At 43.4% G+C, this 16,641-nt stretch overlaps 1 protein-coding gene across 2 annotated transcripts; it reads left to right on the top strand.

Moving 5' to 3' along the window:
• The first annotated feature begins 514 nt into the window (after positions 1 to 514).
• cd9b (CD9 molecule b) lies at positions 515 to 16,124 on the top strand. 2 transcript variants are annotated; one of them, XM_048268057.1, is made up of 8 exons: positions 515 to 744; positions 9,707 to 9,809; positions 12,797 to 12,894; positions 13,734 to 13,808; positions 14,264 to 14,365; positions 14,588 to 14,683; positions 14,952 to 15,035; positions 15,459 to 16,124. In XM_048268057.1, exons 1-8 carry the CDS (start codon positions 676 to 678, stop codon positions 15,522 to 15,524), a joined length of 693 nt encoding a protein of 230 aa, XP_048124014.1. In that variant the 5' UTR covers positions 515 to 675; the 3' UTR covers positions 15,525 to 16,124. The 2 variants fall into 2 exon arrangements, with proteins under 2 accessions (XP_048124014.1, XP_048124015.1); XM_048268058.1 differs by lacking the exon at positions 515 to 744 and adding an exon at positions 6,025 to 6,232.
• The last annotated feature ends 517 nt before the right edge of the window (positions 16,125 to 16,641 follow it).

The raw sequence follows: 16,641 nt of genomic DNA, 5'->3' as shown, positions 1-16,641 counted from the left end.
CAGGGATGAGGTTACAGTTATGGTGGCCTGAGTCACAGTCTGCCCGAGTATACGGCAAGAAGTACCATGCTGAGAGAGGATTAGCGAGACGTCTCATCCCCGCACCAGTCAAAGGGGCTTCTGTGCGGGTACCCCTCCGCCGAGTGTACCCCTCCCCTCTCCGTTCCTGTTCTGGCACATGTCCAGGGGCCCATATGACTGGTCTTTCAAAGAACTGATGCCAGACATGAGTAGAGAAAACTCTAGAGGCATGACTGAGGCTTAATAACTACAGTGTGCACTTCTGAGATGCATGCATAGTGAAAGCAGACTTGAGTAGGCTACTGGATAATTTACAGAGAGGGCATTGCAAGTTTTTAAAAGTAAAAAAGGAGATAATTTACCGTTTTAGAGCATAGGCCTACAAAGGAGAACTACAAGAGCAGAAAACAACGAGAAGGGGAAAGTAATGACTCAGAGCTATTTGGTTCCTGGAAGTGGGAGTGCGCACCGCACGTATAAAAAGCTCTTCGCAAACAAGCAGCGTTATCCATCTCATCTCAATCACCAAGCCACTCTTCACTCTCTCCTACGCTGACCCGAGGCGAACGGAGTGTCAACAGCAGAGGCTATTTTTATAACTCCCTGGACTGCAACAGATTTGGTTGATTTATTTGGGCATCGTTGGAAGACATCATGGGTGCACTTTCAGGCGCAGAGCTCTGCATAAAGTATCTTCTATTCACCTTTAATTTCGTGTTCTGGGTGAGTTTTTAAAAACTTTAATCCCCCACACCTGGACTGAATATGTTGAATAGTTAATAGTTTGATGGCGTAAAACAAAACCAGCATTTTGTAACAGAATAATTCCAAACGTATATTTGGAGGCAATTGATTTATCACAGGCGTTCGCTTGCCTTGGTTTAGTTCCAGAGCAATTTAGTTTGGTCATAAAGTTCGGTTAACAGATCGCCTACAGTTGATTTGGTTGCCTATCTCATCTGGCTTCAGTATTAATGGTTGTAATTCCTGTATGAATGACATTTTGGGTGTCACAGCAAATTTTTGGTATGTTAGACTTCGCTTCTTTTACCAGCGATATCAGGCGGACTTCTGCGAGTGGGGAGGTTAATAAGAAGGCAGACGCTGGACACACTGCAAAATTCCTTCTAATCTCTAGAAACAGAGTTGGTTAATCTCCCCGGTAAATTAAGATTATCGACCGTTTTCCCGCTGGCTGTCTGGCATGATAGCATGGCATATGGCCAGACTATTACACCAGCTGGAGCATGGAGCCTGTTGCGTTGTTGAAATGTGCATCTTTACTGTAAAGTCTCAGTCTACTTGAATGTCAGAACGCTTTCCGTCTATTCTCAGCATCTCTCTCTCTTACACACACGCACCCACCCTCCCTTCTCTCCCCCTGAACATCTGATTTGATTCTGAGTAGCCTAGGATATCATGGGCAATGTTCAACGTTGTATTGATTTCACATGGAAGACTCGTGACCGAGGCTAAAAACCCAATACACAAAATCGGACTTCTTAATCCTTCGAAAAATTCCGTTCGAAGTTCAAAACAAATGTAACAGCCGTCGGCACACGAGCTCCAGTTAACTGTAGACTGACCTCGAAGCACATACATCATTATTCGTCAGTCTGAAATACATCATTATTGTACGTATTTCCCACAGCCACCTTACACTTTGTTTTTTGACTATGTCATAACAAAAACATGTTGTTAAACCCATTCTTTGCATGTCTTTCTGGACACAAAGCACATTAGACATGTCTTGATGGATTAAGGCTTTTGTGCACCCATGACTGAGTTCTGAAGACCTTTAATTTCCCCCTGGTGTCCCCTACAAGCCTGCCTACATCCGTCTGTTTGCTGTGCAGTAGCTAGTGGCTAATTGAATTAGCCTGCAGAGTCTGTTGGGTCGGACCAGAGTCTTATAGATAGGGCTCTAGGGCTCTGGGTGGGACAATAGGGTGTGACGCAGGGGCCTATACGTCTGCCTACAGATTTACAGAAAGATTTAAGAGGGAAAGAGCAGAACCATAGACCTAGCCTACATCCTGGATTGACTGTGGTCGTTGCCTGGAGCAATGCTTTTAAACTTCTTGTGTGTTATCAGAATGCCTGCTACCTTGTTTGTTTTTTGATAACAGATGTGTGTTGTTGATAGTGTGACATAATGGTTTGGTTTTTGGTTGGGTTTTGGTCAGATTTCTTCCAGGTCAGATCTGTTCCTCTTCTGGTCCAGATCTGGCCCATTCTGGCTTGAATTTGGCTGTGACCTGCAATATGTCAGTTGTATAGATTGATCTCTGGGAGCAGACAGGTTTAAAGTAACCCCCCCTTTACTGTAAAGTGTTAGTTAGGTGACTACCAGTCTACACCCCCCCCACCCCCCCCCACACACACACACACGCACATACACATACTGCACACATACACACACATTGAATTAGTGTGTAGAGTTGGTGGCATGCAGACTCTATGTTTACACCCCGTCATGTAAACACACTCTTTCAGATGTTAGTGTTTGGGCAGTAGGCCTACCATTTATGGAGTGTAGAAACAGACTGGCCTCAGTTACTCCCGGTCATCAATCCCACATCTCCCTGCTCGCTTCTGGGAGAGTCCTTCTGTGAATTAATAACAGATAGAGACAGTATCTGAGTAAGGAGAGGGAGAATAAGAGAACAAAAAAAAACAGAGAGAGAGAAAACAAAGGGAGAGAGAACAGAGAAAGACAGTGAGTGTGTGTGTGTGTGTGTGTGACAGAGAGAGAGAGACAGAGCGAGGGAGAGTGTGAGGTAGTTGACATCCAAGACCAGAGAAAGTCTAGAGATGGAGTGAGAGAAGGAAAACAAGAAAGGGGAAACGGTTAACAGAAAAGAGCCAAAAAGCTGAAAGAGAGAGGGGAGAGGTAGAGAGAAAGGCAAAGGGAGAGAGACAAAGAAAGCCAAAGAAAGAGAGCAGGAGAGAGAGAAAGAGAGCAAGAGAGAGAGAGAAAGAAAGCCAAAGAGGGAGAGCAGGAGAGAGAAAGTGGGAGAGGGAGAGAGAGAGAGCGGGAGAGAGAGAGAGAGCCACGGTTGGCCAGGACGGGAATGCCAGTGTTGTTGGTTTCCCAGCGTCCTTAGGGAGGTGGAGGTTTGAGTTACCTATTCACACAAACAACAGACCCTGAACTCCCGCTGGCCAATGGGGCAGTCCGATTTGGCAACTACTCTTAAGACCTGCGTCTCAGACGTCTCAGAGAGAGCCACACCAAGGAGATGGAGAGATTCAACTCCTCTGAATCCTCTCACCCTGCTCCTTCTCCTCCGCTGGGCCTGTTGACCTAGTTTGGACCTTAGGAAATCACCACATCTTCCTGTATATATCCGAAAGGGAAAGAGTTCATTAAAGGAGAATTCCTGTGTGACATTGACCTAAAGTGTATTGAAACATGATACCGAGTGTGAACGTATGTCTCATAGCCCATCTCGGCTTGTCCCCTGCACTCCAAAATCTGGCGCTAGTTAGCCGATGCTACCAACAGCTTTTTTGCTGCTACTGGAAGAAACTGGAATCCATGCATTTCCACTGAATTATTTTTGGAATCTGATCCCTTATCATACCTGTTCATTCTTACTCGTTGCTCGACTTATCGTGACTAAATTCAAGATGGCTGCAAACGCTAAACTTCGTGAAGGTACTGTCTGTATAAATCGTCTTGTAAGTAAACTACCAGTGCTTTTTCAAAGTTCTCAATGTCTCGTTTTAAATGTCAGGGCCCTCGGAAGTCTACCAATGAAGTGTGGAGATACATTGAGCCTTGTAAATGGGTGTAAAACAGTGATTTATTTGCATGGCTAGCCCGATGCCGAAGCACCACTATTGAAAAAGCTGTTGGTAGCATCGGGCTAACTAGCCAGATTTTGGAGTGCAGGGGACAAGCCGAGATGGGCTATGAGACATACGTTCACACTCGGTATCATGTTTCAATACACTTTAGGTCAATATCACACCGGAATTCTCCTTTAAACTATCAACAGTGAGTCAGTGTTAGCCTATACCAAAATATCATATCCTGGAACTAAGTCATTTATAGTCGAGAGATCATTATTCTATTCATTTATTTATGTATTTATTTATTCACCTTTATTTAACCAAAGAGCTGATCAACACATATCAGCCTGTTTGGTAATGTGTATTTATATGTGGTTTAGTTACTAGACAACATTATTACATTTAGTAGACCAAACTCCTATGTGAAAGGTAATTCAATTAGATTAATGCTATATCCACACTACTCCGAATCAGTTTTGACACAGCACTTAAACAATCCTCCATATAAATGCATGGGGTTAGTTCATAACACCAATATGGCAGTTGCTTACACATATTCCACCCCTTCCTGTATTGTCAGTTAACCAACTTGTCTTTTTTAGCCATATTAATGTGTATATCGTTCAATTCAGATTTAAACGCAGATTCGCCTGATGTACTACTTTTTATACTTTTAAAAAAAAAAAAGTTGTTGGGCCTGTGATGTCAGACTTAACAACCGGATTACAGTGAATTTTATTTCTGTAATTTTATTTCTGGCCACTGCGCGTTACCAAGATGGCCGCCAAGTGGGAAGACTTGCCCATAAGGGCTTTGGTGTTTCTCAGTGTGATCATGATCGGTTATGCCATGAGTAAGAGTTTGGTATCAATGAGTGGTTAAAACCCAGACAAAGTATAACTACGTGCTAAATATATTGCTCAAAAAATAAGGGAACACTTACAGTTTTCCACAATTGTTAAAACACATTTTTTTAAAACCTTCCACCCTTTTCTCCATTCTCAAACTACATTCACAGAATGTCTGACAGTTCTTGCAAAATAAATCACTCGCCTCAAAAGTTTTACTAGTGCTCAGAACCAAACAGTGTCAGAGTGCCGATCCAGTGTATGATTGAAGTGTTCCCTTAATTTTTTTGAGCAGTATGTATCAGGCGCGCCTGCAGGTGTACGTCCGTACGCACTGTGCGTACCATCAGGCTACTCAACAGCAAGAGAACATTTCCCTTGTATGTGTGTGTATTCACACCAAATTGGCCTACCATAGCTTCCCAACTATGCACAGTATCCCATTAGCTGCATGCCATCAGGCTATTTACCATTTTCTATATTACGTAAAGTTAGTGAACACGTTATCAAAATTAACGTGCAGACATTTTGTTTGAGCAGGAGAGAGAATACGCACGCAGGCACGGCTACGTGTTGTTTTCTTTTACTCGGCTATCTATATATGGTTATCAGCACACAATGTTGAGCTAATTCACTAACTCAATACTCATCATGGATATCACAAGTTTAAACAACGAAAACAGGAAGGATGGAGGCAGCAAAGCTAGGAGTTATTCCAGATGGACAAGAACAGTGCTTGTCAGAACGTTAGACTGCACTAAAGCCAGACGTCACGTTACGCTAGAACAAAACTAAAGGCAACTTTAGCCTGTATAGGGCTGTATCAAGTTGTCCAAATGAATAGGTCATTGTAGACGTTGTCGTTGTATTATTGCATGTGGATGTTGTTATGCTATGTTGGCTACTTTTTTGCTGACTGACCAATGCACGGACCTAAAACGGACAAATATTGTTCACGAGTGAAAATTTTTTGCGGGGGCTGGGGTAGGCTATATATTCCCGTGTGGAACATTGCATTATTTGTTTGTTTTTTTAATTCATATCCATGTGGTGTTCTCCAGTGTGATCATGCCCGGCTAAGCTGTGAGAACAAGAGTAAACAGTGAGAGTCAGTTTTCCATTCACTCGTCAGTCAGTTCACACCCTCCTTTTGAGTCCTCAGTCTGTGTGTGTGTGTCAGGTCAAAACGAGTCCCTCCCCCCTTTCCTCTCCTCTCCTCTCGTCACGTCTTGGCCGTCTGGCTTGCTGGTTGAGTGGAACACAGAACAGGTGAGGCAGAGCTCTCTCTCTCTCTCTCTCTCTCTCTCTCTCTCTCTCTCTCTCTCTCTCTCTCTCGCTACTACAGGATGTGGCCTCAAAGACCCGCCCCCTGTTCTCATAGAGGGCTACAAAGACAGGTTTGGTGGAGCCAGCCACCCACACTTGGAATTTCTGCCTGTAGAGGAAGCAGTGCTACCTGTGGAAAAATACACAACAAACTAAGTTAGATTTCAGCCAACATGGGTGTCTATGGGGGAATGAAATGCGTCAAGTATCTGATGTTTGCCTTCAACTTTCTGTTCTGGGTAAGTTTCCCCACTTCCCTCGTCAAGTCTGAGTTTTGGTGTCTGTTTGGTTTTTGATAAGAGACCATGCTATCGTGTGATTGAAATTGTGTAAGACCTAGATAAAATATTATGTTTTGGTGGTTTTTTTTTTCTGTTTTCTTGGCTTGAAAATGTCCATACCTTCAACGGATCTCCTGTTTGACAGAGGAAACAAACTTAAGTACTGCTTTTTCACCATGAGATATTTTATGTAACTGGTATATCCCAAGTCGCCATCTAACTCTAAATTGCTGTTTCCCTGTAATCAGTATAGAATTGAAGTTAGTTCTAGAGATAAAAGCTATACAAATATATTCAACACTTCTCTAAAGAGCACTCTCTCACTCTTCCCTCCTTAAGTCTTCCGGTTTCTGTGGACTAACTAGCATGTGGGTGTCTGCTGTTGCAACCTTATGCACTGGTATGAATGCTAAGTTGTAGATATAAATGTGGCGTAGCCTGACACACTCTTGCCCTTGCCCAACAGCCAGTGACGCTTATTTATCCAGCTCACTTTTAGTTACATTGCCAGGTGGCATACTGACTATCAGTGCTGATTAAACCCTTTGGACTTAGAGAGAGAGAGAGAGACACACACACACACACACAGAGGGGGGGAGCTAAAGAGGGAGGGGGAGGAGAAAAGAGAGGGAGAGGGGCGAGTTTCATTCAGTCAAAAGAAAGGTGGCTCAGGTGGCATATTGAAATGCCTCTGGTGAAACTGGAAAGTCCATGTGCCACCATTGTCTCTCGCGCTCTCTCTCTCTGCTCAAAACTGGTTCTTAAGTTCAGTCTGAGAGGATTGAGTGCCTGTCTCACACACACCACATGCCACCTTCCGAGGGCAGGACCATGGAAGTGTCAAACAGGGTTCCAGCTTTCATTCTCTGCTTGTGTTAACAGGCAGGGCAGGCATGCAGGCAGGATTGTCTGTTGTGCCTTATGTTGGTCAGGTTACTCCAAGTAATGACTTTTAAATTGTATTGTTGCCACACCAGATGTCTTCAAAGTGAATTAAAGTAAAAAATACTCACTATATTTTTAAAGTCACCCACAGTATGATGCATGGAAGGGTGGAACAGTATACGTCACTTGGCTTGGTTTACACATGACATGGAGGCCAGGAAATGGTGGGCAGTGACATCTATCACAGGAAGCCCCCCTGCCCAAGTCAGACTGTGGATAAGAGGAGGGCCAGTGTAAAAGGTTTCCAAACCATGATTCTTCAGTGTAATTTGATGTAGAATTGTAATCAGAAGGGAGAGAATGTGTCGTCGTGTGGTCATGTTTGTGTCATTGCTTGGTCATGTTTGTTTGTGTTTGGGGCCAAGGTCACCAAGGGAGATGGACATACAGGCTGCTTCGGGTTTCAACTTTTTAGTTTTACTGACTCTGGATTACTGTACTGAAATGAGATGATACCGATTTTAAATGTTCAGTCTCTCTCACACACATACCTAATGCACGTGTTGCACGCGCGTACACGCGCACACACACACACACACACACACTTGAATTTCTATTTCTGACATCAGTCAAGAACTATTGAGCTCTCCTCCATGCACCGAGATATCCATCCAGATTGGAGCCAAGTATGAGCCATATCTGAGCTAGTGTACATACGCACGCACACACTGCAAACTCCTACCCAATCATTAACGCCCAGTCAGGTGTGACCAGTGTTGTGTAGGCGTGTGTGTGTGTGTGTGTGGTATGCTATGCAGTTTCACCCCCTCCCCTCCCACTGCCGAGTAGCATGGAAGACGTGACTCAGACATGACTAAGGCTGAGTGGGCATGCAGGCATTGGGACATTTTAGGGGGGAGATGTGAAAGTCTGGAATGTTGCGAGCAGGCCAGTAATCTTGTAGCATTTTTTGGAATGCTAAACTGCATTCACACCCGTGTCCTTAAAATTGGACACGCCTTCAAAGTTCCTTCCTGTGTTTTTCTGTTCAGTTTTGGAGGCTATTTGAAGGATATTTTTATTTGTGGATATTTGGAGGATATTTTTATTTGTGAATAGTTTCGTCATGGTTGAATGTGACTGTGTGAAGACGGCACACCTTGTAGTCTGTGTCTGGGAGTGTTGTGTTATTCTTATTAAGCCTTGAAAACTCTTTGCCATGTCTTGCCAAGTCTTTCTAAGTCTTATGTTGCTTGAAACCAAGGACTCTCCTGTTAGTCACAGAGCGTCGGGCATAAGCAGGGGGAATTCCTTTCTGTTTGTGATCTCTTTAAGGACAGAATACGTTTGGTACACAGAAAAGGTAAAAGATGGACAAGGTTCACAAGTTGTGAAATTTGGCTGGCTACACTAGTAAACGGTTTTTGAGAAAGCTGTTGGGCCTGTGACGTCAGACCAGATTACAGTAAATTTTATTTCTGTAATTTTATTTAGCACCTCTTATCAGTGTGATGCAAAGGATGAGGAGGACCGGATACCTTTTTCGGGTCACTTCCTGTACTATTTTCATGGTGCAGTGTTTATCCAAAGCACATCCCTCACAAGAGGAGCTTGTTGTCTTGTTTACCTACACTAAAGCCAGGTTGGAGCGTGTGTGGTGTGTGTGCGCCCTCGCCCTCAATTATTTGTGCCGTTGCCGAACCATAGAGAACAATAGGAAACCTGCCGCTTGCTGCTGGCCTATGCGATCCCCGCCTAAAGCTTTTAACCCGGAGTTGCTCCGAGGAGACTGACCCCAGCTATTGGTATCTGTAAGTCACTTTGACTTTTCATCATTTATTGATTTATGCATTGAGCTGATGCCTTTATTCAAATTCACATTGGCAGGATGTGACCCTTCATAAAATGTGTTTCCCACAAGTGGATTTCGTTGTCAGGACTTTTTTTCGAGGCCTGGATTGATTGCGAAGAAGTTTAGGCATGTTCCTTAACCAAGTCTGTCTGATGATGATGATGACCTAAGTTCCTGTTGCAAAACTTGCACTGAGGTCAGCAGTCTCACATGCTGCTATGATCTCATGGAAATCTGAGAGATGAATGTCTGGGTTAGTTTGTTTGTGTTTATCAGCTTGTATCTATGAAAGTGAAATGCTTGACCACAACCATTTGTTAGCTTCTTTAGGTGCCTTATCCTGGTGGTAACTTTTAAATAAGCAAAGGTGACTAAAGGCTTCAGGAGTACAGGTCAGGCAGGTTGGTCTAGTGTCCCTATTAGGTTGCAATGCAGTTGGTTCTCTGAAGAGGGGCTGGTTGAGCTTCATTCTCTGCCGTGTGATGTCACCTTGACTACGTGTACCTAACCCTGGGCTTCGGCTGGGGAATGTAGGGCGAGTGTTGTGTGTCAACGCTAAATGTTTCTGTTATCTCACTCTAAAGCCTTTTGTCTGCTCTTTTTTTAACGTCTGGTGAAGTGATACTCAAACAAATTTTATTTGCATTTTTGGTGCCCTTTTAATATTCTCATTCTCTCCCTCTCCCTCTCTCTAGCTTGCAGGAACAGCCGTGCTGGCCGTGGGCCTGTGGCTGCGGTTTGACAAGAGAACAGAGGGGCTGTTTGCTGATACAGAGTCTCCCTCTGTCTTTTTCACAGGTACGTAGTCATAAGATCTCCCATTTACAAAGTAAGTCGATCAGACAGATACACATGCATACACAGACTCCATAAAATGTAGTGTACTCCACTACAACGTGTATATAAAGTGTGTGTGTGTGTGTGTACACACACACACACACACACACACACACACACACCATTTAGTACCACCCACTCATGTAAATACACCCCCCATGCCCAAAGACAAACATCCTCGCTGTGCGGCACAGTGTTGATTATTGTTTTGAGGTGAACCAGGTAGCCATGGAAACGGGCCACACCCAACATTTGCCTCCATCTCAGTTTCATGAAGAGTGTGTCACTGTGTGTGTGTGTGTGTGTGTGTGTGTGTGTGTGTGTGGGGGGTTACGAGATCAGAAGATGACAGAGATGTAGTCATGGAGACTGTGTGTATACACACAGAGGTATAGTTGTAGTAAGGAATGATGAAAAATGATCCTCAAGGAGATGCAGGACACAGAGTTAGACAATGGTCAAATGACTCAATTAGTTCAGAAGATTCTCCAATGGTCAGGTGTGTGTGTGTGTGTGTGTGTGTGTATCCGTGTGTCCATCCGTCCATTGTGTGTGTGTGTGTGTCATGATGACATGCTGCCACATTCAGTGCCCAGTTCTCTATTGCCCCACCCTGGCCAAATATCAAAACACACACGCGCGCACACACACTCAAAATACACACCATTCTCCTTTGCCTTGAACGGACAGAGGGGAGTATTGTAGTCCTCTGAGTTTTGTGATTTAGTGCTGTTTATTTCTATTATTTGAGGGTAAGATACGCCTAAGGGTCCGATTCCTGTGTGTGTGTGCTGAACTGGATACGCACTGTTGCTTTTCAAACGTGAAGTTCCTAACAGAAAAATAAGGTTCTTTTGAATTTGAACTTGTACTTTGATGAGGATCTTCACTGAAAAAGAGCTAGGTTGATCTAGGACTAATCTTAACCCTTGACTGGGAAAGAACCCAGCCCTGTGGGTCGGTCGGCCGCTCTGGACTAAACTGCATTCTAAAAGCATGAATGCTGGACGGCGGTATCAGTAGGCTGCTCTCGCCGGCTTGTTGATTTGGCACAGCTCCAGTATCTGTCGCCATTGTTGGCTCCCAGGGTGCATCAGGAGAGGGCAAACGTGTTAATGACCGCCTTCGCACTAAGCACTCAGTGTAGGGGTGAGGACTGCATTCGTGCGCCGCAGCGACGCTTGCGTTGGCTACAGCTGTTGTTCAGCTCAGCCGAGGCACAGAGATGGCCATTTCGAGAGATGGTCTGATTGCTTCAGCCCAGATCCACTCGGAGACGCCTCCTGATGGGTGTGTTCAAAATGGCAAACAGAGGCAAACATTCCCCTTACAAAAGATAAAAAAACTGCAGTTGTCAAAACATGTTTTTCTTTTTTTTGGGTTTCAAAACTGCACTTTTTTTGAGGAATTACTTGCAGTTCTTATGCAGGAATGCAGCATTTTGAACATGACTAAATTGCATTGTACTGCACTTTACTGTAGTGTAGCGTTTTGAATATGAAGCTGCATCGTACTTTACAACCTTTACAAATACTTGTTTTATTTGCCTGAAGTTTACTGAACGTTTGTGTGAACACACAAACCTGCAGATCTCTCAGCGGTCTGCGGAGGTAGCCTAGCTGGACACTGGGTTAGGGATGAGGAGGTAGCCTAGGTAACCTAGCTAGACACTGTGAGGGATTGCCATTTCAACTGGAACAGTTGATGTCAATGTTTACACAAACGTTAAGAGAAAAGGCATCTTTTTTGAATGCTGGCTTTATCGAATATTGTCTGCTGTGTTTGAGGGGCAGCCGTGGCCTACTGGTTAGTGATTCGGACTTGTAACAGGAGGGTTGCCGTTAGGAACGGCTGAAGTGCCCTTGAGCAAGGTACCTAACCCCTCACTGCTCTCCGAGCGCCGCTATTGTTGAAGGCAGCTCACTGCGTCGGCATTAATGTGTGCTTCACCTCACTGTGTGCTGAGTGTGTTTCACTAATTGACGGATTGGGATAAATGCAGAGACCAAATTTCCCTGGAATAAAAAAGAGTATAATATAATTTCCCAGGATAAAAAGAGTATTATTTTTATATATATAGATAGATAGATAGATAGATAGATAGATAGATAGATAGATAGATAGATAGATAGATAGATAGATAGATAGATATACACACTAATACTATGCCTCTGGGTATTGCTCAGAATTGCTCACCGTCTGTGTGTGTGTGTATGTCTGTGTCACAGGCAATTCCTTTACGCACCTCAAACATTTTAAATTTGAATTGATTGCCTGATGGCAGACTCACGAGTTGAGTTAAGAGGCCCTTTGCTGGTGTGTTGCAATTTTATCTCCCAGGTCACTTTGAATAAAGGCATCAGCTCAATGTAAATGTCTTATGGCCCCACCACTTTTGCATAGATAGGCCTATAGTCACCAGTGGAGTTGTAATGTGTTCAGTGCCAAAAGTTAAGCAAGGGTGAAGGAGGGAATTTGTGAATGGGTGTTATATGCAACATGTTAACTAGAGAGAGAGATCGAGATCAAAAAGTGACCACTTGTTGGAATCGACTGGGATCTCTGTGGGCTCTTGACCTCGTCTGTGATCAAGAAGCTGATGTGGCTTGCACTACAGCTTTCCCAAACAGCGGTTTAAAGTCTTTAAAACTTCTAGACACCTGAGGTACATTCAAATTCCAGCAAGCGTTAATGCTGAACATGTTTGTCTGAACGGCTACATTTGAATGATTTTGTGTAAACATTTCATAGAAACTGTAACTCTCCGTCCAACTCCCCACCATGTTCATGGATAACTAATCGCAAACATTTGTGGAAAACTCAAGGCAAACAGAAACCTGCTTGCAAACATTTGCAAACGTTCACCTATATTTGCGAATTTGAACGCACCTCTAATATTGATACCCTTGCCTTGTGACCTTACTGTTGTGATCCTCTGTCGTTAACAGGAGTGTATCTCCTCATCGTCGCCGGAGCGCTCATGATGGTTGTGGGCTTCCTGGGATGCTGTGGTGCCATCCGGGAGTCGCCTTGCATGCTGGGATTGGTAAGTTCTCCTACTGTTTGACATGACAACAGTCACACTCAAAGAGGAAGAACACATAAAATAAGCACACCAAGCTCATATTAATGGAAGTCTTGAACAGTGGCCATGGAAATGCACTAATAGGAGTTGAGCCTGGTGTAGGACGGCTGTACAAAGGTCTGTTATCTAAGGAAAACCTCCCTTTCCTTTAGCCGTATCTAACGGATTCATTTTTGCAAGGAATGTTTACAAAACCACTTAAGTAATGTTGCTGACCTACAGGAAGCCATCCAGTGATCACCATGTTTGGACCTGAATGAGCTTAGCCAGAAAGACAAGCAAACTATGACACTTGAACTGGAGCCATCCTAATGCATCCTTCTTAATGTCAGTCACAAAACAGACGGGGTGACTGATTTAAACCAATCCATTAATCCAATCTCCAAGCTGCAATGTAAACAAATCAGTTAGATTGGTTCAGTCAGTGCACAAAGAGAAAGAAGAGATTGTCTTTGGCACTAGTGTCATTCTGCATGCCCATCATGTGAGGTCAACACTGTTCCATTGTTGCGTGGAGATTTCTCATCCTTGTTGCCTATCTAGAGTGTCAGACAGAAAGTTTTGCTTTTGAGGTTCACAAGGTCACATTTTGCCTTTGAAGTGCACAAGATGACTTGTCTTCTGTTGGTCTGACTAAATGACATTACCAACGGCAGTGAAGGAAACCCTACCTATTTGAGCACCTGCATCAAACACTCTGACCTAGCCGTAGGCCATCTTCTGTGTGGGGCAAACATTAACTTGCTGGTTAAATGTTTTGTTTGCGTAATTTAACCTATTTGACTTTTTTGTCCCACCAGTTCTTCTTCTTCCTGCTGCTGATCTTCGCTGCGGAGGTGGCTGCAGGTATCTGGGGCCTGTCCAACAAAGGCAAGGTGAGTACCATGAAAATGACCCCCTTGATTTACAGAACGATGACCGTTCAAAAGAACAATTAACTAGGCTCCGATATGAGCTACACCAGGCGCGTAACTGAAGCGTTCCGTTCGCGTAGCGTCTGCTGCAACAATTAGCTGCCACTGTAATCAATGGTAGTAGCTACAGTACACCAGATGTGATAGTGGCGCGTACGTTCGGAAAAAATAGACCAGTCTTTTAAAATGGATTTTACGTGTCGCGAACGGAGCACTTCAGTTACGTGCCTGGTGTAGCTCATACCGGAGTCTCTAACTGGTTCATTTCTATTGGTTGGAATTTGGAAGGGACCGCCAGCATATCACCAATTCTAGAACTTTTTAAAACCAAACGTGAGGGAGCATTCCAGGTAGAAGCAGTAATTGCCCCATGAACCCTGTTCATGACAGCTTTGCATATTTTTCTTTAAACGCAGGTGGTGGAAGAAATTCAGACGTTTTACAGAGAGACTTATCAAAACTACTTAACGACCAAACAGGATGCCCTGAAGGCCACTCTGAAAGCCATCCAGTTTGGGGTAAGTCAAACGGGCTGTTTGTCTGTGTATGGGCGAGACTGAGGAACCATGACGCCTTAGACACTGAGTGTTCCAAATGCTCAATTCTGTGGTCATATTGCAATAGTAGTTATTGAATAACACTTTTGGAAAATATAGCACTGGTGTTATGTGCAGTGATGTCATGACAACCTCCCTCTCCCTCTCCTGAACCTGATTTGGATAATTTTCTTCTCTTGTCAGCTTGACTGCTGTGGACTCACCGGGACGATTGCAGATGCCACACTGGCCTCAGACACCTGTCCCAAGAAGGAAGGGTTGGAAATGCTCATCACCACGGTAACGTGCTGTCAATCATTAAAATCTGTGTTAAAGCAGCTGTAGAATGGAAAACCATTTTTACCTTGCCTTTTTGATTAAGGGGAGAGCAGTGCGTAGACACAAAGATATCATGAAACGAAAACACAGTTGTTTCCTTCTTCTCATCTCTCAACTTTGAAATGATCACAAAAAAACATGCTTCCTCTGATACAATTTACTCATTTTTAAAGTTTCATTTTGCTCTTGATCTTGAAATATTTTCTTTGTTTGTTTTGTTTTTCATTAGAGTTGCCCAGCTGCAATTGATGAGATGTTCGGCTCCAAGCTTCATGTGATAGGAGGAGTTGGCATTGGGATTGGCGTCATCATGGTGGGTTGCCACTCTCTTACCACACACACACACACACTTCATACTTTGGCATTTAATGGGAATATAAATATATATTTAATCTAAATCCATCTTTGAAAAACTGTCCCTGAAACTAAGATGGAGATCCATGAAAAAATGAAAAATTGAACCATCTCCGATTGTATTGTAGACCTATCGGTTATGCTGCAACATTAGCAGCATAATTGAAGTTGTGAACACGCTTGGCTCTGATAACATAAATGTCAAGTGTTCAAACAACAGGAATGTGGTATGGGTCATAAGCATCATCTCTCTCCCTGTCTTAGATCTTTGGCATGATCTTCAGTATGCTAAAGAGCAAGAGTAGTAATTGTGTGTGTGTGTGTGTGTGTGTGTGTGTGTGTGTGTGTGTGTGTGTGTGTGCACTCTCTCTCCCTGTCTTAGATCTTCGGCATGATCTTCAGTATGCTGTTGTGTTGCGCCATCAAGAGAACCCGGGATATTGTGTAAGGCCGTCATCACCATGGAAACTCCTGATCCATGCTGTTAATTTATCCAGTGTGTGTGCGTTTGCACAAATGCACGCACACGTGTGTGTTTGTTTGTATGCTCATAACTACAGTTTGAGGATCACTGCTTCAACAACACGTATCCCTGTTGTCTTGTTTTGGTCATCAAATGCCATGTACCCCAAGCTATTAGAACATTAATGAACTCTGTATTCTAGCACACCACAACGCTCCTTGAGGGGTTGGGGGTAAGCCTCAGATGGGGAAAGCCTAGTCTCCCAGTCTGGCCTAATCTACTGTATATGTTACTATAAACAGTCCAAACCACTGATTTATTTTACTCTTATGTTCCGAAGGCCTGCCTCATGTACATGCTTTATATTTTGGTGTGAAAGAGTCGCTTTTGAGTACTTTTTGTTTTGCTATATATGGTGCATTTACCCAGAGATGTCTTTATTTCTTAAGCCATGAATTAACTTTTTTTTTCTAATGTTTTAATTTTTGGAGATCTGATTTTATAAACACAATTTTATGTATCTATTTTGATGAACAAAAATGATGTGTAATAGTCCTGAATTACAAATTGAAATGTTCTAATGGATCTAAAGGCTTCTCTCTCTCATTCATTTATTTTTCTGTTTTTGTCAAGTAAAATAATGCTTTCAAAACAACCTCAAATTAGACAGTCATAATTACTCCCAGACTTTAAATTGGGTTAAATTGTGTCTCAATATAAAAATAAGTTGACATTTAACTTTCAAAAGTCATCTCGAGTTTATACCCTCATTCACCATCTCAAATGGTGCAGTGTTCCGGGTCGTAATGGTGGCAGTGCATCACCCAGGTGGGTGCTACACATTGGTGGTGCAGCTTCTCCTTTCACTGTAAAGTACTTTGGGTGCCTTGATAAAGCACTACAACAATGCAACTTGTTAGACTTGTAGAACTAGGCCTACTCCTCAGGAAACAGATCTTATGGCAGAGGTGCCATTTTACTGCTGTGAAAGTCTTGAGACGCTCTTTGGTTTAAGGTCACGGTTCAGAGAACTCACTATGATTTAATCCCCAGTCCTGACAGTGTAACTGTCCCATGCGAGTGAGGGAGAGGTAGTTTGAAT

Source organism: Alosa alosa, chromosome 17 (genome assembly GCF_017589495.1).
Source record: "Alosa alosa isolate M-15738 ecotype Scorff River chromosome 17, AALO_Geno_1.1, whole genome shotgun sequence".
Classification (NCBI taxonomy): domain Eukaryota; kingdom Metazoa; phylum Chordata; class Actinopteri; order Clupeiformes; family Clupeidae; genus Alosa; species Alosa alosa.
Note: the sequence above shows the minus strand (reverse complement) of the source record. Positions and strands in the feature narration are given on the sequence as shown.